Source organism: Manacus vitellinus, unplaced genomic scaffold (genome assembly GCF_001715985.3).
Source record: "Manacus vitellinus isolate BGI_N305 unplaced genomic scaffold, ASM171598v3 scaffold_34_pilon, whole genome shotgun sequence".
Lineage (NCBI taxonomy): Eukaryota > Metazoa > Chordata > Aves > Passeriformes > Pipridae > Manacus > Manacus vitellinus.
The window spans coordinates 1-23692 of NW_021940488.1; the positions used below are offsets into that span (position 1 = coordinate 1).

General features: G+C 40.4%; 1 protein-coding gene across 1 annotated transcript; it reads right to left on the reverse strand.

Annotated features, from left to right (window-relative positions):
- Positions 1-332: 332 nt before the first annotated feature.
- Positions 333-23275, reverse strand: LOC115307631 (myosin-7B-like; the record flags this gene model as incomplete). The annotated part of the gene is made up of 23 exons (XM_029961450.1): positions 23182-23275; positions 22022-22125; positions 21352-21495; positions 19508-19664; positions 18056-18083; positions 17190-17283; positions 15981-16001; positions 15282-15374; positions 13797-13860; positions 13606-13704; positions 11645-11748; positions 11082-11220; positions 10373-10491; positions 9152-9301; positions 8116-8286; positions 6899-7078; positions 5476-5608; positions 3625-3692; positions 2540-2627; positions 2193-2310; positions 1781-1904; positions 969-1105; positions 333-588 (listed from the first exon to the last, which is right to left on the reverse strand). Coding segments are annotated over exons 1-23 (2685 nt in total), but the record flags the coding sequence as incomplete, so codon positions are not given.
- Positions 23276-23692: the final 417 nt, after the last annotated feature.

A 23692-nucleotide genomic window follows, 5' to 3' on the forward strand; every position in this document is an offset into this window, starting at 1 on the left:
CCTGATCCAACGCTACAGAGCAGTATAAGGAAAATTTCCTACTCTTGGTTTCAGAAGACAAGTAATTAATGAAGCAGGATGAGACTATGGTAACATGACTAGTCATGTATGGGACAACTTCCACTTCCTGGAAGTTGGACAGTGCCTTTGTACAGAACCTCTTACCATTTGTTATATGCTAAACCATTAGATTTTCTATCCACTCTAATTTTTGGCAAGACTCTGATGAGATCAACAGCTTATTTTAATTAAATTGTACTAATACTCTGGTCCGTAAAACCTTGAGTTTCAAAGAACATCTAATAAGTATATGAATCTATGTGTCTACTCACAGCTTGGAGCTGGAGAAGCAGATCATTTTTTTCCTGAACTAAAGAAACTTGCTTTTCTTCAAGTTCCTTTCTCCGGGCTTCAGATTTTTCCAGGGCCTCCTTCAGTTTCAAGAATTCTTCCTTCATATTGGCCATCTCCTTTTCAGTTTCTGCAGTCTTCAGAAGAGGTTTGATCTTAAAGAAAAGCTTCATCCAGGGCCAGTTCTTGACAGCCATAAAAGCACGGATGTTCCACTGAATTACAAGAAGAGCATCCCTGGTTTAAGAGAAAACAAACAAAATTCCCTAAACCTCAGCCTGAATTGAAAAAGTGAGGTTTTTTTTTTTTTCAGTTTCAGTCAGTTTCGTGGCTTTGTTCTGAGCAATATTAGGAACTTGTACTAGATTCCAAGAGATACAAGAAACTTCCTCCACATTTTCAGAGACACAAAAAATTTCCAAATCTGATTTTTACCAGAGCTTCAGGCAACTAATATACAGTTTTGTTTTATGCAGTTATTTTCATCATACATCCACTTTAAGCCTTTAATTTAGGGTTATCTATAGCCTTAGGGACCATAATTAATGGCTCTATTCAACTTATAATTAAATGGTAATTACTATTGTCTGCTAAGATTTAAGGGGGTGCCTTCATACCTGCGCTCCACTATCTTCTGAAACTCAATCCTCATCAGTCTGCCGCGTGCTCTTGCCTGGATCATCGTCAAGATTTTTGCAAGTCTCTCATCCCTCATCTCTTCTAGATGGCCCAGGAGACCAGCCTTGAAGAACACCTGGTACATGCACAGATGTCATTTCACCATGACAAAGGATTTTATTTCAGAGTTACACAGACCTTACTGAAATAGTTCAGGATGGTATTTTTGTTGACACATTATAAACTATACAAGTAAGGAAGGCCAAATACTACTTGCATCAGGGACTGCATCGTACAGTTCCAGAGTTGTTTTAAAACTGGGGTTTATCTCCCCAGTTTTGAATAGGCCAAACTACTGTATTGCCACAGTACCTTTCAGCTGTGGCAGGGTTCTAAGTAGGTCAGCTGAACCACAACTTCTGACTCCCAGAAATCCCTGCTAATGGGATCATGTCAGAATTGTACATGGCCTCATTTCAAAGGCTGCAGTTGATCTTGTGGTCCATCTCTGTTTGAATGTACATATATTATATTAAATAAGCTACTGTTTTACTGAGGGGCATAGAGCATCAGCTGCTGCTGTGTCCACTTGTATTGCTGTAATAAAAGCTTTGTGGGAGCTTGACCCAGAGAAATAATGTTCCTTTAAGAACAGCTTAAAACCTACTATCACTGTGCTGCTATTTTGCTGGTTTCTTGTATTATTAAGTCTCCATTAATCGGCACCACCAGAAAGTGCATAGTGTCCTATTCTGAAAATTAAATATTAGATTTTCTCTTTACATAAACAGTGATGATCTTTTCTAGTTACCTTGGTGTGTCCAAAACGATATTGGGTATGGTCAACATCTAAAGATGCCATCAGTTTTTCAGCAGCTTTTCTGCTATCCACAAACTTGTCCTCTGGGATTGCACCTGGATTCAGAATGCGGTACCTGTTAATAACAGATGAGCAATGAGTAAAATTGGCCTAATTCTCCTTTGGTTTTTCTTTCCTCTTCCCCCAAAACTTTAAGAAAAAAAAAATAAAATCACCCAGGGTAATTTTCTACTTTGCATCTACACAGACACAAGGAAGAGCAGAATTCTGTATTCTGTGTTCAGGCAAACTGAATGGAAAATAAACTTGAAAGGAATAAAATACCTCAAATAAAAATAAGAAGACATGTTTCGCCTATTTTGAGTGATGCATTAGGATAGGAGACAGCATAGCTCTGCATTACCTTTGTTTGAAGTCAGCATAAAGCACCCTGTTTGGGAAACCCTTACGGCAAATGCGGATGCCTTCCAGGACACCATTACAGCGGAGCTGATGCAAGACAAGGAATGCATCCATTTCACCTGCAGGGGAAAACCAAGGTTAAATTAAATTGAGTTTCTCCATAGGGCTTCATCTTCACCTCCCTGAGGAAATAGGAAAATATGAGACGTCATCTCCTGAAAGAGCAATATCATTGAATAAGGTGAACAGCACAAACAGTATTTAAGTACTATCTGGTGACTTAGAAGTAAGTAATAGAATGACAGAGTTAAATATACTAAAATTCTAAGACTGTTGTGTTTTCCATACCTGGAGTTTTTGATTCATTGGGGATAATGCATCGTACAAAGTGAGGGGCTGTAGATTTTAGGTTAGTCATCAGCTTATTTAAATTTTCCTAGAACAAACACATTAAAAACACAATTAGCTTTACCAGTTTAGTGGAATTCCAATCACTTATTTCTCTCTTTGGTTTGTTGCTTGTTAGGCTTACTAAGGTCATATTTCTAAAAAATCTCCAACTAAGTTGTAAGCTTGCCAAAATTATTACAGAGAAATATGTTCAAATAAACCTAAGTAACTTTATTATAGGATTCCACTCAGTTGTGGTAAAGTCTTAAGAAGTCATATGTTTTACTTGGAAGCCCAGAAATCTCAAAAACAAGATGAGCAGCAAGCAAGATGTTGTATCATCCTGTGGAGCATTTCTGTAAAACCAGCTGCATTTTCGCCTCGTCACTTCCCCACTCATGATCCTGAAGAGTACCTCCAAACAAGATAAAGTGACGTCACAAGGGGGGGTCACTGCGTTCTTCTGTCTTAGGTTTTCCTACATTAGAGCTTCCTCAATGTTACCCATAAGAAATGGTAAAAATGATAAACCACAGGACCCATTTTTCCCCAGGCATGATCCTAGTGGCAGCTTCCACCAGGAGCACATGCCAATCCCAGCAGAAGTGGATAACTGAAGAAAGAAGAGACTATCTACCACTTTGTTCAACCACAACTGCTTTAACCCTAGGATCCAATTCCAAGCAGTAATAAAACAGACATTAGCAAATTATTCGTAATCAGTTCCTGTTCCAAAGGCAGGCATGAAGCTGTAACCTACAAAATAGGTGATAAAATTTGTTCTCAACATTTTGTGATACTTTCTCAAACAAAATAAAAAACCCACTTAATCTCATGATTGCTCAAAGATGATCAAATGCAGCAGCTCCTGACACACAAAATTTTAATAGCAATGTATTCCCTTAGCCAAGATCAATAACCCAGTCTCCAAATCAAATTCCAGCATTTGAATTTCATTTTTTTCTTGCCCATTACAATCCTTAGCATTCTTCTTCAAAGCATTGTCTTAACTGAAACCATCAGGTGAGGAGAGATAAGCAAACCTTGTGCAACGATGACACCGTTTGAAAAGAAGCACCTTTCTTGCGTTTCTTTTCTCCACCCTGGTCACCTAAGGGGAACAAAGAAACATAAAACAATCTGTATCTCAGTAAGAGATGCGGGCAGGATGTGGGAAACAGGCAGACCATTTTAATAGCACTACTCCCTTTGACTGAAAGGCATAGCTAATGACCTGATAGCTCTGATTGAGCACATCATGTGTGATACATCAGAAATTTGCAGCTCTCTGTCCATATTTAGGATTTTTGTCAAAGACCACTGCAAGTTTTCTGGATTGCATTTGCATTTCAGATCTATACCGCATTCTTGTTATGCAGAAAGTCCATAAATATGAATAAGGCAGAAAAATAACTTTTAACAAAAGTCATTTGCAGTTTGTTGAAAGCTCCATAGGGTGAGATGATGTAGAAAAAGAAAAACTTAAATAAAAATAATGCTTAAGGAAAATGTATACTGTACATTGTACTGTATAGGCACTGATTCTCACATGTCTGCTATGCAGACACTGACCTTGTGCAAGTAACATTTGTCTAGAATAGAGGGAAATAACTATTTTTAATTTTAGATAAAGTAGCTTTGCATCCCCTGAATTTTGCTTAAAGCTTGGAAGTCAAAATCACTCAGATCCTCCCAAGGAATGCTGGATTCTGACAAGCCCTTTACAAAGTTTCACAAGTTTCAAACATGACCCAAAAATGTACAGCAGTTGCTGCAGCTTTCTAAACAGTGGACCATTAGACCATTCCCAGGAGGTCTGGCATTCCGTCACCTGTCAACAATAGTCAACATAAACGGAGAAATGGAGAGTGCAACGTGCTTGATGGAATTATCCACAGCCTTTCCCCCTTCAGAAAGCGACACTGTTGAGACTGGAAAAGGCTAATCTGGACAGGCTGTTCCTTTCTCCTGACACCTAAGAAAAGCGAGGTAGGATTCTGACAGACAGGAATATCCACAGGCAAACAGGCAGTTAGTAATTTGCAAGGATTTGCTAGTGGTAGGATTTTTGTTATGTATGTTCAGGTCCATCTCATTCCATTATGAAGCCTTCAGCCTGCTTGCTTCCTCAGGAAGTGTCTTGTGATTCATGACAACAACATCTACTGAAATGAGGTGAGTAAAAAACAGGCTATAAGTGATTGCAACTTCAGGACATAGGAGCTACATCTTTGTAATGAATACCAGTTATTTACTTAAGAGCAATTTGCTGGATGTTTACTACTTGTCTTCTCACAAATAAAACAGTTCCGTGTAAAAGACAGAGATTAAATACATCCTCGGATGTATATTAGTCTTGTCAAACAAAAAAACAACAGCAAACAAAAGGAAGACATATTGCCAAAGTCTTCTACTTTGGCCAGTATGAAATGGTGTTCCTGTACCTTCAGTATCTACTTGCCACTAATCCAACAAAATATTCCAATACTCTTTCTTAAACTTGGTATTTCTTATTTACTTCAGGGTTGGGAGCAAGGACGATTATAGCATGGGAAAGAAGAGCTGTTCTTGTTCAGAGGTATTTTATGTACACAATTTTTTGTGTGACACTTGGCTGCATATCTCAACACTTGCATGCCTAAACTCCCACTGGAGTGTTCACAACACACAGATTTCCTTGCCAAAATTGCTCAGAGATATTACACATTCAAACTAGCTGACTTAATGGTCTCCTTGCTATTACTGGCAAACTCCTACAGATGCTGTGCGCATCTAACTAATTAGTCACTGCCTCATCTAACATTGAGACAATTGCATTTGAGAGAATTGCTTTGTTTCTGAAATTCAGACATCCCAAAACCCAAAGAAAACCCATGTGAGCTGTTTCTGCTTACCGCTGTCAGCGCCAACGTAGCTTTCAAACAAGCTCGCCAGGAGTTTGTTGGATGATTTTTGGAAAATACCTACTACGGTTTCATTAAGTGGGTCTTTGTTCTTCTCAAGCCATCCAATGATGTTGTAGGGAACCTACAGCAAGGCATTGAAAACAAACCAGAGGTTGCAAATGTTCCTCGCCAGAGCAGCCAGGAGCTCTTTATGGTTTGGCTTGAAGCCAGTGACTCCTTGTGAAGTGCTGTGCTTAGTGCAGTACCAGCTGCCCAGTTTTTTTATCGCTCCCCCTCCAGTTCTCTGCTTCCTAGCACCCAAACCTCTCTTTCTAATAATTACCATCAGAATCCCATGCACCCCTTCCAAACTATCTGGTCCCTACATTTCCCATGGACTCCATGTGGTTGTAGAGATACCACGTCGTCGGTGGCCCAGAAACCCTACTAATAAGTGCTGAAGTATAAACCACACAAGTAATTATTTAACTTCAAAATAGCATGCTACACTGAAATAATTAGGGTTTTCTGACAGAAATATAATGATTAAAAATCTGACTCCAGGACTTTACCACAGCTCTATTTAGTGTGAAAATATGTTCCATTATGAATAGCATAACGGAATAGAAGTTCTAAATTTCTTTGCATAATACATTAACAACTACAATAAAGACCAAGATGGGAATTATTTCTTTTAATAAATAAAAAATGAGCTTAATGCTCAATTATAATTTGAAATTAACAGCGTCAGGTAAATTCCAGCTCTACTGTGCTGAGGCTGGAATTATCATCTGTAAAAAATGTCCTGTGCCCCTCTCAAATTCTTCCTGCCTATCTGGTCTGAAAACAAAGTTTTGAAACTGGGCAAGTTTTGGCTCAGGTTTCACAGCACTGAATTACATTGTTGTTCACCCCAGCATCAGCAGACCTGTTAATTAAACCCCCACAGCAGAGTTAACCACTCTTCCTTTTGCGACTTTGACACAGTGGTCCTAGTATGAGTAAAAACTGATGTTAAATATTTTGTTTTGTTTTTTTTTTCTTTTTTAAAACCCTCCTGAAGTTAGGCAGAAATTTATCAGTTCATTTGTTCAGGAAATGAAGGTGAAGAGTTAGATGCTGTTGCTGCTGTTTAATCACTAGTCTTAATCTGACTATAGGAAAAATGAAAAGGGCAAGGCATATTTTCAGCAGAAGCACTGTTAGCCTTCCTCAGTTTTTTTCATTCTATTTGTGCATCCAAGGACCAGATGTCCTGGAGTCTAGTGGCATCTAACCGTGCTGCAATACTTGTACAGAGACAGTAGGGTACCTGCTTTTACTCCTCACTGTTCCTTTCTTCCCCTCTTCATCCTTCCCACCCTCTCTTGTTGTGTGCTATGGCCAAAGCCCACCTGGAAGACCTCTAATACAAGGCAGCAGAGGAACTTACTGCACCAGCGTAATGAAGGAGTTCAAAGTGAGCTTCGTACTTCCTCTTCTTGTCAGGTCTGGGCTTCTGTAAATTAGGTGACTTGCCAAGATGGTTGTCATAGAGTTTAGATTTGAACGTCATATCTGTAGCTTTCGGGAACATGCATTCCTCTTCAAGGATAGACAGGATTCCCAATGGCTGTGGATTGAGGAACATCTTTGTTGGAAAATGTTTAGGCTGCCTGCTTTCAGTAGCTGTGCAGTTTGTAAGTTTTATCTGATGGAATTTTAAGCCTGCAAAATTTTTTCTCATCCTGAGGAGGAAGCCTTTGCCTATTCAGTATGTCAGTTGTGCCTTAGGAGACCTTATGATGGCTTCCAGAAAGGGTTTGATTTATCTTTCAGGGCAATTGGACCAACTGCATTTTATCATTCTTGTTTCAGGAAAAGATGAACCAACCTCCTAGCGGTGGACAGATTTTTTATGAGGGACTACAATCATACACAGATATCCTGGCCCTGCAGAAGAAAGTGATTAAGTAGAACACCTAATAATCAGCCTTTCTACTCCAGCTCTTCCAAATGTCCTGATAGTGCAAAATGCAAAATTTCATGTTTCCTTTCAGATCAGCAGGGATAGATGCTGTGCCATAAAACATGGCAGAGAGATACAAAGGGAGATGTGGCTAGGGACAGCTGTGCCCACCAGGACCACACTATACTCACAAAGGAGGGAAAAGGAAAGGCATATCCCATGCTGGGGAAGTGGTGAGAGGTTTCTACCCTTTCCAGGAAAGAAAGAGCACAAAGCATTTTGTACATCAACATGTAATGTGAGAAACAGGAGTCTCACAGGGAGAGGTACAGGGCATGAGACTGAAGCATGGCATTTACCCTGAAAAGCTGACAAGTTTGATGTTAAGTATATGTGGAACAAACTAAATGGAAGAACAGCAGGGACAGAGAAAGACAAAAGTGCAAATCGGGGAAGGTTATACAGCTGTACAAATTACCAGTTACAGCTTGTGGTTACAGTTCACTCTGTAATGCAGACTTACAGAGGTAAAACTGAGTAGCCACAAATACTGATTTTCCTTTGATTCTATACTGTGTGTAGCAAGGCAAGAAACTTGTTCTGCTGTTTATCCTACTCTGTTCACTGGGCCATGAAGACATATCCAAGGGAGTATCATGATTAAAACCAATTCAGTAAGTATTCCTTAGCACTGTACATACCTTCTCAATCAAATCAATGCAGGCCTGCAGGTCCATGCCAAAATCAATGAATACCCAGTCAATGCCTTCCTTCTTATACTCCTCTTGCTCCAGGACAAACATGTGATGATTGAAAAACTGCTGCAGTTTCTCATTAGTGTAATTGATGCACAATTGCTCAAAGCTGTTAAACTGCAGAAAGAGATAAAAAAAAGAAGCATTTGCATTGCAGTTAACAGTGGAACAGCAAGAAGGAAACTGTTTACATCTAAAACCTTCTAAAGAGTAACTGGTTGAGAAACTACTGAGCATAAGACCGAAGGCAAGGGAGGAGGGAGTTCAATATCAGACAGTCAGCAGCCCACATTTGTTCACGTCTCTCAGGATGCACATGCCTTTCCTTCAGCAGCATGCCACACCAGTCCTGTAAAGCACAGCAACACATTTTTTGCTCTGCATGTATGGAGAGCAACATGTAGCAGCAACAGCATTAAGCACTTATCTTCAGGAATGGATTCCGAGAAACAAGAGCTGTGACATGCCTTTCTCACATACACTCCTGTACAACAATGATAGAACAACAGAACAACCCAGATTGGAAGGAAACCCTGTGATATGGCCTGTTGAAAACCTCCAGTGACAGGGGTTCTACCAAGCCCTGGGGAGGCTGTTTCAGTGCATGATTGTTCCCAGTGTAAAAACTTTTTCTTACGTTGATATGAAGATATATTGAGATACAAAGAGAAAGGAATATCAAACTCTATAAAAGATGCTTTCTCTAAAAAAGAAAGAATGGGAACAATACATTCTCCTAAAAATAACTCAAAGCATGTGAGATGTTGTCCCCAGGAACTACTGGTGAGTCCAGCTGTCTAAATGCTGAGTGGTTTTTACATTTGTTAATAAAAAAACCCATATAAAATCATATACACTATATGCTTTATGGCTTTCTCAGCACTTTGCCTCCTGTTCATTTAGAAAAAGGAATACCCACCCAGGAGCTATCGTTTGACATCTTTTATGTCCTTCCACCAAGTCCTCACACATTAATACTCACATCAAAGATTTCAAAGCCAGCAATATCCAGGACTCCAATGAAGAACTGTCTTGGCAGCTTAGTGTCCAAGGTCTTGTTGATACGGACCACCAGCCATTTGAACATTCGATCATACACTGCCTTAGATAAGGCGCCAACAGCATACAAAACCTAAAAGACATGTTTCAAAATACCACTGTGTGAGACAAAATCCACTGTGGAAAACAAGGATTTCAGTGCAGTAGCCTGTTTCCACGTCTGCTTACAGGTTAAATGAAATTTCACAATGGTTCTTATAATCACCAGGGCATACTTAATACAACACGCAGCTTCTCCTATTATATCTGCTGAATTTTTTTCAAATTATTGCTATGTATATATGTGTGTATACTAACGTACATAAAGTGCTCTTAAAGCACCTCTTTGGAATAAGCTGGACAGCAAGTTGCAAATGATTTATTCACTTATACTTCTGGAAGTTAGCTATCAGAAAGCTCACTTGCCAGATGCCAGCCATGATGTCCAGAGCTACTGCCAGAATAGGGGGTGAGGTCTGCGCTCAGGTTGATCACTGCCATTTGCTTCTAATTTTTGAGGGATGCAACAGCGTGAGCAATAGGAAAAGAGTGTCTAAAGTCTCTTCTTTAGCCTATGTATAACTACACCATTAGGACAGACCTCTCTGAAGCAGTTTTATAGTTTCTCAGCCTGTCTTCAAACAACAACTTTTATTGTAACCAAAATGCTGCAGTATCTTCTACAGCTGCAGCAGTGCTAACCAAGGACTTTTTTCGCCTCCCTAAATTAAGAGATACCTTTAAGTGGATATTGCCTTTAGCTGATTGAGGTCACACGGAGCTTAAAATTACATTAATAATGAATGAGTGATGAGTGAATAAATAATCCATGTCTCAACTCTTCCAGGTAACTATTCGCATCCAGAATTAGATATAAATACCCATGTGGTTTTACTGCACCTGGTTTCCTAGAGTGGCTGCTACTTACACATCAGAAAAACAATCCTATCAAAGGCAGTGCTGGCCACTATTCTTTTGTCAGTCTCTTTACCAGATTCCCTCACTTTCACTGTCTATTCCACCAAGTTTGGGGATATAAAATGAGAACAGGTACTAGAGGCTCATGTTAATATTTCTAGCAGTTTTCTGTCTCTGTAAGATCAAGCAGATGAATTCTGAAGGCTTGCAGGGCAGGTTTCCAAGTATCCTGAAAGCTTCACCTTACCTGTTCAACACTTTGACCTTTGGTCACATACTCGTTGCCAACTTTCACTCTAGGGTGCAACAAACCCTTAATCAAATCTGAGGAGTTGATTCCCATCAGGTAGGCAGCTTTGTCAGCACCTGGTCAAGAAAAACAAGGTTTCAACTGGCTTTGAACTCCTACATGGAAACATGCCTAGCCAAAAAAAAATAAAATGGAGTACATCCACTTCCAAAGAGAAATTGGATAAAGACTTTGGTCTTTTAATGATTTGTGTTAGGTGTGCCTGTACTCTCCGTTGTGGTAGAGAAGATCATCTGACTATACCCCAATTGCTGCAAGAATCACACTTAAGAAACTCTTCAAATTTAGGGAAAAGAACATATCTCTGCACTGATTGTAGATAGTTTCATGTGCAAGAGAAAGTAAAGAAGCAAGACCTGCAGACAGGAAAGAGAAAGTTAAGGCAGCAACATTTTACAGCCATTTTGTGCAAATGGTCTCCAAAAGGGAATTTGATCCTGCTGGTCTGACTGTGCATGTTCACCTTCTGCTGAGCAAGGTTACCCACCACTCATCAAGCCTGCTACAAATAAAGCAGGAGCACTCTTGATTGAGCGGGAGCTACAATGTGCAAGAACAAAGCAAACAGGCTGCTGCTTCCTCAGCACACTGCCTGATACATGCCAGAGTGTTGAAGGTGAGGAGAAATTTTAGGTGTTATTCTTACTTTCAGTGCCATCAGCCTCTGCCTGCTCTTCTCTGGGTCTTTGTTTGAATTTCATATTCCCAAAGTGCATGATGGCACCTGTGAGCTTGTAGGAACCAGACTTCTCATCGGGCACAAATCCCAAGATGTCCATGGCTTGCTGTGAAAAGGAAACATAGGTATTTTTTCACTTCCCTACTCAAAAGCAATGGTGTTTTGCAGCCCCACAATCTACCTTTGCTGGCAGATATTACTATTTTGCTGAAGAATGTTACCACCCAAAGCAGCCCCAGGAACATCTTGAAGACCCAGCAGTGGCTGGGAGTGGGGGAACAGTTCCCTTTATCCAGCATTTTATACATTAAAATTAAAAGAACGTTGTGCCCATGGGCACATGAAGTAAGGCCAGATTCAAAAGCATAATAGTCTACCAGTCTCATGACCCCACAGTCTGAATAAAATTAAGACCCATTTCTGCTTTCTCTTTAGTAGTTCCAGTGACAGAAGTTAGGCTCCTCCCAGAGATTTTCCTCCCCACATGCACCTGATCTACGGAACCCAAAGTCAAATCCATGCAGGCTTACATCTGTTGCCAACAATTCTTCTCCATCATCCAAGTTGTCCACTGTAACTACTCCTTGGGAGCAAAAGTGGTAGTCATATGGGTTGGTAGATATCAGTAGCATATCTGTAAAAGAACTGCCAAGGTCAAAACTGCCATCCATTCAGGTTAACTTCAAAGATGGAGATCAAAAAATCAACAGGAATATGCATTTTGCTCTGCACAACTGGGCTGTTTGGTTGGGGTTTTTTTCAACAACTGCAGGGCAGCAACCAACTCTCTTATTCTACTGTTTTAGTCTGAAGATGATAATTTAGAGAAAGTGAGAATAAAAAGAATATGGGAATACTGCATACACATCTATTAAGCATGTATTGTAGTATATTGAGTTTGTAATTTCCTGTATAGCCCTACTTTCTGCCTTGTGTGCCTGTAGGGGTAAAAATATCATCTAAGTAGAGAGAAGTATGAACCAAGACAAGAAGGATGTGCATAGTTTCCCCTTTTTTATAACAGACTCACAAATAGTGACTTCCATCACTCTTTGCAGAGACGCTTGCCTTTTGATAAACAAAAGTCTGAATACGGCTTGCTCTCTCTCTCCCCTTTCCTTTGCCTTCACATCAAAACCCACAACTGCAGATTTATTTTCTAGAAAGCTAGCTGGCTTCAAAACTACAGGCAGAGATCTGCTTCCTTAAATCAACAGAAAGTTTCTCCCACGTGCAGCAGACCAAGGTTTGCTATAGATTTCAATCTTTTGTATACATGCACACGTGTATACTACATGTCCAAATATGCATGTATGCATGTAAATATGTCTATCAATATATGTTTATATAAAATCTTATTGTCTATAAGGCTATCTCACTTTGCTATGTAGTCACTATGTTATATATTCATTTACCTACATTTATACTTGTCTATACTTATCGGTATTTATACTTATCCATATTTAGATATGTATATGTTTATATACAAGCACATACATTTCTTGTCTACAAAACAGAAGTCCCTGTTGCTTTCAGCCTCTTCAAGAGCCTGCAGACTTGCTCATGCTTGCCAGAAAGGTGTGTGCTGTTGTAGAGTATACAGACAGTTTATGAGAAAGAGCATATTTTCCCAGCACAGGGATTCTCACAGGAATCTCAGTGCAAAGCTTCCTTGAAATCTTTCCCGTAATGTAATTGTCATTAGTTAGGCCACATAAAGCTAAGAGTGTTAGGGACTTGACTAAGCACTGTCAGGATAATAAGACTTCAAAAGAGATCATGGTTGCTATGGCCTAGTGGGAGTTTAGAAGAGCAATAAAGTGACTCCACAATGTGTTTCATAAAATGTGTTCCTTCAGAGCACAAATTGAAGTCAGCAAACCACATCACTTAAATAACTAGGGAAGATTTTATTCAAAGCATTAGGAGACAGCAGCAGAGACCTCAGCTTCTCTCTGCCCTTCTGCAGTGGGTCTGTGGGACCGCATTTAGCCAGGGGAATCTTGAAAGGGGTAATCACCACATAATCAGCAGCAAGCAGCTTTGAACATTCTCTCCTGCTACACAACATGCTGGGATGCCAGTTTTGTCGCTTGGGGCAGAAAGAGGAAACTAACTTTTCTTCACAGACCTATAAGCAGATCTTCTCATATGTTAAAATCTGGATAATTAAAGTTTTATCACCACGAGTGCTTTTGGAGGCATAGCATTTTCCAGATGTTTTGAGACCTCGGATTACAGAAATTCAGTGTGACACTTTTTGCCTTTATACTGCTACGTTTTAAAAGTCTTAAACTTTAGAAAAATGGTCTCTGTTGCTGCCACTGGAACAGTATCTCTGAAAGATTGTATTTGACAGTGGAAGTTCAGTTTCATCAAGTAGAAGTGTAAGGGCCTTTCTGCACATGAGTTTGCCCCCAACCCCTCCTTAGCCACTGTCCATTCAGTTGAAGGTTGGTTCTTAAAGGCCTTGGATCCACATAACGCTTACCTAGTAGCTCTGGTTTCTTTCCTGACAGGATTTGGTAGAAGATGTGATAGTCTCTTTCGCCAGGTTGCTGGAAAATCACTCGGGACTTCTCCAATAGATCTAGTTGCACAAAGGAAAATTCAGTGAGAAAGGCTCTCAGAGCTTTCAGATGAGCAACTGTATTTTTAAAAAGGAGAGAGTTTTCTGCTTACAAATCTCAATATCAGCAGATGACAGCTTGCCTGTAGTTCCAAAATGGATTCGGATAAATTTACCCTAATTCACAAGAAGAATATTCTAATTAGTGCATATAATATACACAAAGGGAAACAAAGGATGCTGCTTGATGGCAATCATTTGGCCTAAAGAATCAGTTCATGCCAACTCCTTGGATTTGCACAGAAGGATTTTCAATGAGAAATATCCAGCAATGATACTGTTCTTCTCCAAGTCTAATTCTGTACCTATAGCCATGTAATCTGCTTGTGGAGAAAGGATAACAGTACACTTATCTGCCAGGCTAAGCTACAGGAAAGCACACTGCTTCCAGTTTCATGATGCAGGTTTACTGTAACACAGGACTCAGAGCAATAAGCCTGGACTTAAGGGACACAAGCTCCTTTCTTTGGCTTCTCCTCATTTGCAGTCCTAAGTTATACGCAGCTACTTATGTCAGAAGGGTGGTGTGATTTTACATGGCTTTGCTCATTACATTTGCATATTAATCCATCCCAATTCATTAAAAAATTAGTAGTTTTCATTTAGTTTCTCATATTCAAACATATAAACTTTTTAAAATAATTAATTTCTGTTCCAACTGACAAGCTCCTTGTACAATTGTGCAGCTTAATCTCTGTTCCAGCTAACAAGCTCCTTATACAGTTGTGTAGCTTACAACCACATCTTCCAATTTAATTTTTAGCTAGGTTTGTTAGGGAAGCATGAGCTCCCAACTCAGGTTGTCATCCTCATGCCATTCTTTTTGGACTTCTGAGCCAATGTCAACCAAATGTGGCAGAGGCAGAGCTCCCAAACTATTGCTGTACTGCAAGCCTAATGGAAAGGAGGAGAGGCCCAAGGTCATGTCAGCAGTGAGGGACAAGCAGTGGGAGCTTACTGAGCCAAAAAGGTAGATGTTATGAATCAAAAGTAGGAGTACTGCTGCATGTGTGGGTCTGCAGAGAGGGATGATGTCAAATGGAGCAGGGACTGTGGTGTATTTCTGATACTTAGTGATGAAGTAGTGTTATTATAGGAAGGGGGAGTGATTTAGGCTAGAAGAAAATATGGTAGGAAAATAAGGCTATGTAGCAGAGGCAGTCCTAGAGAAGATATGTCCTTCCTGTTCTGAGGGCTTCCTAAAATTTGGCTTTGCTTGTCTGCTGTTAATTTTAAACAATTTAAACATTTTAAAAAATTATTCAGGGTGGATCTTTCTTTGTTCCTTTTTATTTTTCAATCCTTTCAGTAGGTTTGATTTTAGGTGTTGGGGTTTTTTGCGTGTTTGGTTTTTTTGGTTGTTTTTTGTTGTTGCTTGTTTGCTTGTTTTTGTTAGATTCTACTTAGTCATTCTCTGTGTGGAAATCCAATCATATTACTGGGTAAAATGTGAAGCAATTTATGAAGGGCTTATGACAGAGATATTATTAACTGGCCATTGTTGAATTAGACATCACTGCATTATGTTACAGACTTACAAAACGTGAGGAATTGTCGTTTCTCAGGGTTTTGGCATTTCCAAAAGCTTCTAGGGCTGGGTTTGCTTGAATGATTTGATCCTCCAAGGTTCCCTAGGAATCAAGATTGAAATACTATTGAGAAACCTACAGGCCACAGAGTCAGCTGTCAACTATATCTCAGCCATGCATTCACTTACAGAGTGGAGCCTCTACAGCAAAGTGATTTATTTAGCTTCACCCCAGGGGTGGCACAGTGTGAATGGCATAACAGCAAGGTCATCAGGCAATTACAAGTGCTTAAAAGGTCTCAAACATTCTGCTGCTCCCTACTGTTTTGCTTTGTAGTTTTCACATCTTGTGCCATCTGCATGCAAAAGAAGTCACTGTATCTTCCCGTGTACTGTGGAGCATGTGGGGACATTGGCGTCAATGTGTGTAGGAGAGGGGCTATTGAAGACAGTGACAAGCGCTAGAATGCATTAGATTTGAAAGCACTCAGAGCTTGTAGTATTTGGGATTTGGGGGGATGAGAAAAGCTTTGACTGTCACTCGCACAGACTTCAGTTCGCTGAAGCGAATGACTTTGTCTGCCTGGGCTCCGGGGATGCTTCACTGGGGGAACCACACAAAGTGAAATGCTGAGGTTTGTGACACATCTGACAGAGCCCAGTACCATTTTGGCATGGAAAAGGTAAAATAGCAAGGCTGATGACTTACCCCGGTTTTGGTAGAGGGTTGCTGACAAAGCAGAAACACAATGGAGAGGGAAAAAAAAGAGAGAAGGTAAATATTAATATGAAGAACAACACAAAAGATAAAGATTAGCAAGGTTAGCTGTCTTGTGAGCACCAGTAGTTTTTGAAGCCTTCAAAAATCATGTGTGGTGGTTACTTTGTATTAACCATACATCACAATGGTGCAAAAAACAGATATTGAAGCTGGAAGATGTTCCATGTAGTTTATCAGCCCAGATTGCATTTTATTTTCATTATCATCACCCTTTCCCCCCCCAAATAATCCAAAATTTTGAGTGCAGCATGATCTCATTGCCTAAAACTTGTCTGTTTGAATTTACACCCTTTCATTCTTGCTATCTGGCAGCAGCCTCCTTTCCCTGTCCAGTTAGTTGGTGTTTTGGTTCATTGGTTCCTTCATCTCCAGAGCGAAACCACCATGAGCACCAACCATGTTTGCATGCAGAAAGCTGGCTCTGGACCACTCAGTCATTTGTTAAGAAAGCCTTGCAGGCCTCAGATGAATGTGGATTAGACTTTGATGGTGTGAATTATGTGTATAGACTCAAAGCCTGGCTGAAATTTTGGTCTTACAAATACAGGTCATAAAAGTCAGTTAATTCACCATGCAAGAGCACTGAGCCTTCAAGTGCAGTGAAGCTCATAGCAACACAAGATGAAAAGTAGCATGAATACAGTATTCACTGTAACCTTAGAGAGCACTTATAAGAAAAACAGCACTTATCCAAACAGAGATACAGAAAAGCTGATTGAAAAAAAAATCTTTTGTCAAAATATTCGTATTTTTTGGTGAATAAAGAAAAGCTTTCACCACAACAGACATTTTGTTGAGAAGTTATAATTCTAGTCTTTTTGAAGATTATTTTCCTTATGAAAAAAAAAATTTCTTAATCTTTACAGTCTCCCCATCTTCTGACCAGCTTTAACACAATCAGAAGCAAATTTAGCACACACAAAACCTAAAACTCCTGGAAAAAAGAGCAGCAGCAACAAGCAACTGTCCAGAAACAGGAGAGTGTTTTCTGCTCCATCTGGAGTGTGGCAAGTTCGTCTGTGCATTGCCTCTCTACCTTCAGAATAGCATGCTGTCAGTACTGCAACTTGTGAGGTTAGTTGTACACAACAAGGGAACCTTGGGAGCCTGAAATAAGACAGCCACTGGCAGACTTACGTTCTTTTTACCAGTTTCACCCAGGGCTGCCACTGTGGCAAAGTACTGGATGACACGTTTCGTGTTGACAGTCTTGCCAGCACCAGATTCTCCGCTAGAAGAAGGAGGAAGTCAACATAGGCATTGCTCAAACAGCTGTAACTCATCCTTTCAACCCCTTTCCAGCCAGCTCCTCCCCTCAAGGCTATTCTCAGAATCACTGACTCTGAAGTCTGCAGCCTGTTGTTTGGCCATTTCCGTGGAAATCACATCAAATTGACTGAATGAAGAGGTGAATTCCTATGATAGCAGTGGCTCACTCTTCATGTGACTGGGCTCAGAAGTCCAGTCCAAACCTGCTGAGATTTCTTTAAGCCTTGAAGTTTTATTGCAAACTTCCAGACTGAGTATCTGAGGTAGACCTATATACAGCTAATGAGTTAGAAAAAGTACAGCAAAGCTGCAATAATTTGCCAGCATTACCCAGGAACACATATAAACTGTGTAGAGAAACCCTCAAGTCTCCATCTTTCATGCTTGCCATTAAATGGCACACCTCTTCTCTCTGCCTTGGTCATTTCCCTCTCTTTCAATGCATCTGCATAACATTCTTAAATATATTTTGCAGCAAGAGCAACCACACTGAAAAGAAGGACTCCTCTGTGTTCTGAAGAGGGCAGCTGCAGCAGGGCTAACTCTGGAAGAAGCTTCTCTAACTGCCTACTGAGTTGTCATGGTTTCTTGGAATGAACACTGGATGGGGATCAGAAATGGGCCAACCTCCACCAAACCCTTAGTTTCTCATGGAGCTCAAGTTAACCATCAGATGGCCAAATTGCCAGTTACTCACAGCAACAGTCTCATATCAGTCAAAAAAACCCACTTACGTGATCAGCATAGACTGATTCTCCCGATCTGTGGAGGAGGGAAAAAAAGGAGACAAACTTAATAGGGTGTACAAATTGCTTATTATAATTGTAAATGAGTACTAACTACTCCAGAATCAGTCCTTCAAGGACAGTAGAGAATATTATGAAGCAGAGACAGAAAGATAAAAACTAGTGTCACCTCGAATGACCTCCTTCAGTGAAAGCCCTGCCCTTAATACTTCTCTTGAGTTTTGTTCAAATCAGTATTAAAGACCTGTGAGTCATATACATTCTCCTGTGTCGGGGAAAGTATCATAAAGAAAGTAATTTCCTGTTACCAAAACGTTTCTTCTCTTACTACTGGGCGTGTCTTTGCTCACATCTGACCCTTCTGCTCCTTAAATACCAGACCAACAAAGTAATTTTGCTGGTTTTTCACAGGCCACTCCTTACAATGCCGGAATGAAGCAAGCTATTGTCCAGGCCTAATGGCCTGATCAGAAACAAGCATTTATTAGAACACTTTGCAATGTTAATATATTATTAATTAAGTTCAGCAAATGCTAAATCATGGCAGTTTCCCAAGTCACTGCACCTCAATTCCTCTTTTCTTTTTAAAATCCCAGTCATCATGGCAGGCTACATATTGGATAGTCTTATCTGATAAAAGGGCTTTTCTTTGTAGCCACACACACATCCCCTCTGCCCAGCACTTTCTGTCCCCTCACAGCTGAGGCACTTTCCATTTTATTAAAACCAGGTAACAGCAGAATGTGTTCCAGTCAAGCCTCTTCGGGATTTACGCTGCCGCCTCGCAGGACCTGGTGTTAACACACTGCTGCTGCCCCCTGCTGATAAACTCTTTTTTTCCCAGTAACTTGAGGGTCAGGGTGAGAAAATTCCACAGGGAAATCGGAGGTTCAGTGCCACAGAACTGATGCCCAGAGCCACAGCACCTGGTGTGACAATGAGCCATGGCAAGTCTGTGCAAGTGAGGTGCCCACAGCACCCTCGTTAGCTGGCTTTCACTAACCTTGGAATGCATACATCTTGTCAGTGTTAGAATACAGAGCCTAAACTGACAGTAAGTGTATTTTTAAGGTTGGGAAAACACAGACGTTTGGGACATGGGCCCACTTCTGTTACAACTACTTCTGGATATGGATTCACCCAGACTAGACAGCTAAATTTGTGCACCTTACAGATAAATCCATGTACGGAGCTTACTGTTACCAGAAGTACCACTGGAAAAGGCAGGGAGGTTTAAGAAAAATAAGAGAGAGAGAGAGAGAGAGAGAGAGAGAGAGATACACATACAAAACAAAAATCAGCAAACTGCCAAGCCCTGTTGCTTGTAGAGTATTTTTACATTTGTTACACGCTGCAAAAGCTCTCACAAACTTCCATCCAGTACAACCCCATCAGCTAATTAAAGCAAAACCCAGTGTGAGAGCAAACAGTGCCACTTACTCCGCAGCATGTCGTGGTACGCGTTATCAGCGATGGAGAAGATGTGGGGAGGAGCCTCTGAGCGCCTCTTCCCTTTGTATGCAGCAACAACCTCCGACTTGTAGACAGGCAACCACTTGTAGGGATTTATAGTCACGCAGAATAAACCAGAATAGGTCTGGAGAGGAACACAAAATAAGAGTAGAAAAAAAAACTCCTTTCAGTGAATAAGTAAAAAGCCATAGTTAACCAAGCAGGACCTGGTGTTGCCAGCTTCTGATTTGGGTTTGGATTTCAGCCTTCGATTTGAATTTCTGAAGATACTGGTCTGCTAATTGACTTTCTAATGGCAATCGATACCAAAACTACAGATATGGAAGTTTTCAAAAGGAGAAAAGTGGTTTTGGGATGTCAACCAGAAACAGAAACATCCCTTTCAGTAAAACAAAGGAGCAGCAAATAGACCTACATTTGATTTTCTACCTTGCTACCCCACAAGAGTTGTTTCCTCCTGAAAATGGGCATTGTGATGGAAAGTTACAGTTTTCCCATTTGAAATCCATTCTTAGGAGGAGAAAAAAGCCTCCCATTATTATTTTCATGTGAGCACCTTTGGACAATTTCTGGTGGATGTTCAAAGAGAAAACAACTTCGTAGGGTTATATTCCAAAGATGCGGAGCTTTTTTCAGCTTTTGGAGAAACACATTTGGTAAAAATTTATCTTTATAGATGTTCTTTGGACTATCGACAGTCCAAGTTCACTGGGGCCTGGATATTCTGAGGAAAAATGAGCTTCCAGTTGTAACCTCAGGGAATTGGTGTCAGCAGGTACTTAGTCCAGCTTGAGGCAAAAATCTTCAAAGAAACCCAGTTGTTATATGGGCACAATCATTATGTGCACAGAGATTAATTATCTCAGTTAAATTCTAAAAGTTTCAGGTGAAATCTAGGTCTTTTCCCCTAAAAATAGCATTAGGCCTTGGCATGAGTCCTCAGTTCTGTTTTCTACAAGAAAACAATAAACCCCAACCAGAAAATGGATTAAAGCAAGATGCCAAATTTAACTTTCTACCTATACTGATCTACAAACAAAGCTGTGCTTTAGGCCATACATGTCCGTAAAGAGATTATTAGAGAAATGCAGAAAGTGTTTGACAATCAGAATTTAAATGGGAAAAAGTTGGATTTACTCTTCTGATGAACACCAAAAGTCAGAGCAGAGATTGGCTGGAAAATCAATAGATTCCTCTGACTGATTTCCAACACAATTGAATGCAGCAAGCTGAGAGCAAAATTCTGGCCCTTTAAAATTAGATTCTAATGAAGCTTGTTCTGGTGCTGACAGAAATTATGTTAATCATGTCATGGGAAAGATGCAGAACAAAGGGAAAGATCAGAACGAAACAAGACAGATGTTAGCACTGAAAATGAAGGGCATATCACTACTAAACTAAGATAGAAAGGCTCATACTTTAAAGAAGTTATGTTTGTAAAGAACTCTAAGCTTGAGGCAGTTTCTTAGCAAAGAAATCCCCATGGCTGGTGTTGACATAGATTAGTATGAGAAGATGAAAAATAAACTGGGTGTCCCCAATGCCTTGATAGAAGAAAATATGTCCCACACCACACCTCTCCTAGGCAAGCAAGCAAAACCGAGGAGCTATGCACCATCTTATTAATTTGATTTTGTCTGTATTCAGACATGTGCCAGCTCTGAGCAACTTCTTTCTTGAAAAGATGAGCAAGACCCTCAGTTCTGTGACTTATCAAAGTTGTAAAACGAATATGAAGAACACAAGACGTTCAAACATGAAGTCTGGACTTGAAATGCAGGTGGCTAAATACACCCTGTGTTGGTCCTTACGTAGATCATCCAGTTGCTGTAGCGCTTTCTCAGATTGTACAGCACAGACGCCTCGTTCAGATGGGTCAGCATAGACATGTCCTCAATCATGTCGAATTTGGGAGGGTTCATTGTCTGTACGTCATCTTCTTTTATAGTCAAGGTCTACAAAGACAAATAAGTACAGAAACACTGGAAAACACTGGGATTTTCTGTTGCTTCACACACCTTATAGGAGAAAATATATATTTCCCCCTGTAGAGGGAAGTTCTTCAGCTCAGTCCATACATAATATCATTTGTTTACACAGATATCAGAAGCATGGGGGAAGGTTGAGATGACAAAAGTAAGAAACATGATGATATGGCTGCAAAAGGAGCCATGAAATTTGGCTACAGCCTGGGTTTTACCTGTGGGGACCAAACCAGAACTGGCTGGTAGCAAACCTCCAGGCACAGACTGCCCATGGCTGTGTGGTGTTTGACGATCGACTACCCATCACTGTATCACTGTTTTTCCCTTGATGGTTTTCTGAGTGTTATCTTATCCTGATGTGGTACCACTTACTGGGGCTTCCCTTTCACAGCCCATTTCATGAAACAGGCAACTGAGCTTAAACTAAGACAGGGAAATTCTGGAACTTGCAGCTCTGGCCTTGTTAGTCACAGATCAGACAAAACCAGTTTTGTACCCTTCCATCTGTTGTCTGCACAGTCACTTTGCCTTCACTGCTTTCTGTAATTTCAGCTTCAACGTAAGCTTTCTTCTCATCAGGAACCCAACATTTCTTCTTCCCTGTGAAATTGTGGAGATTGAGGGTTTACAGGCTTGCATCAAACAGTAACGCTATGCCTACCTAAGTGAGATTTCTGGGTTACTTTTTCTGCACAAGTGACACAAAACCTCTGGGATTGCAACAGATTGGCAGTGCTGGGAAACTGCCTGATGAAGCGAAAGGAGTAGGGCTCCCAAATGTTGTCTCCCTTTGAAACTACGGCTCAGCTTCCTCTAGATCTTTCCAACACAAGGTGTCAAAATATTTCACTAATGCTGGCTAAGCCTCAGCCTCCACGGGAAATCCATAATCATTATCACCAGTGTGCAGATGGAGAAACTGAGATCTAAGCCCAAATTAAGGTGTAAGCTAAAAAGTCACACAGAGAATTTCAAATTGCGCAAGGAATTCAACCCACATTATTTGCCTGCCAGCCATCAGATTTAACCTTATTCCTTCATATTTTTTCTGAGGTTTGTGTTGAAAAACAGCAATATTAATAACCTACATTGAGTTATGTATGTGCCTTTTTAGAGTTTGGAGTAGCTGCACTAGACTTTAGGTCTTTAGTTACAGCAACTGTTGGGAATAGTGAAAGGCTAAAGTTATTGGCATATTTACACTTACTACTAAACTTCAGGGCTCATATAAACCTATTTCATGAAAAATGAATTATAAGAAATTAAAAGTTATCATCACATTGTCATACAGCCTGTAAATCAAACGAGACATCTAGTGCGGCCACAGAATCTCTCATTACTGAATGTCTGTTGTTTTTCTCTCAAAATGACAGAGATGATTCCTCTTTTAGCAGAACAGTATTGATACACCTCGCTTCTAAATCTAAATAATTACTCACTTACCATAGATTATTTTTATTTTGTACTATCTGTAGTTTTTTAATAGCTTTGCCAAATTAAGGAACCAGAACTTGGTTGGACCTCCAGCAGCAGCAGCACAGCAGTGACAAAGGAGGCTTTGCATCCTGCTTTGCTCTGCATTTCCTTAACTACACTTGGATGTAACCCTCATCCCTCTTAACCAGCCACTGGCAGCACAAAGGTATTGCAACTCACCATCGAAGGCAACGGTCTGAGCCTTCATCAGCTCCTTCTCGCTCTTTCGGAGGTAGGGAGCAGCCTCCCCAAACTCTGACATATCGACCATCATCTTGGCAAGGATTCAAGGTGGCACAGCTCACAGAGGAAAAAGAAAGGCACCTGATCCACCAAAGAAAGAGGGGGGGAAAAAACCCAAACAAATGTCTATTTTGTGAACGATCCAAGGCAATATAAAATGCTCAGCACAACATGGCAGGTGCATGATCAAAGTGATGATTAATTTGAATCACAAATACCCGGGTTTATGATTAATTTTAATCACAAATACACAGGTTTGGAGCTATACTGCACCCTTAGTTAAACCCTTCCTTGGCTCAGCGTATTTAAAGTCACTCAGACTTTGCAGGGTTCAAAAACCTCGACATGGGTCACAGTTATCTCCACAGGAGAATTTTATCTCTTCTTCATGGCACATATGGTGCTTAGGAGCAGGAGGGACCACTTGAAGCTGTGACCACTTGAAGCT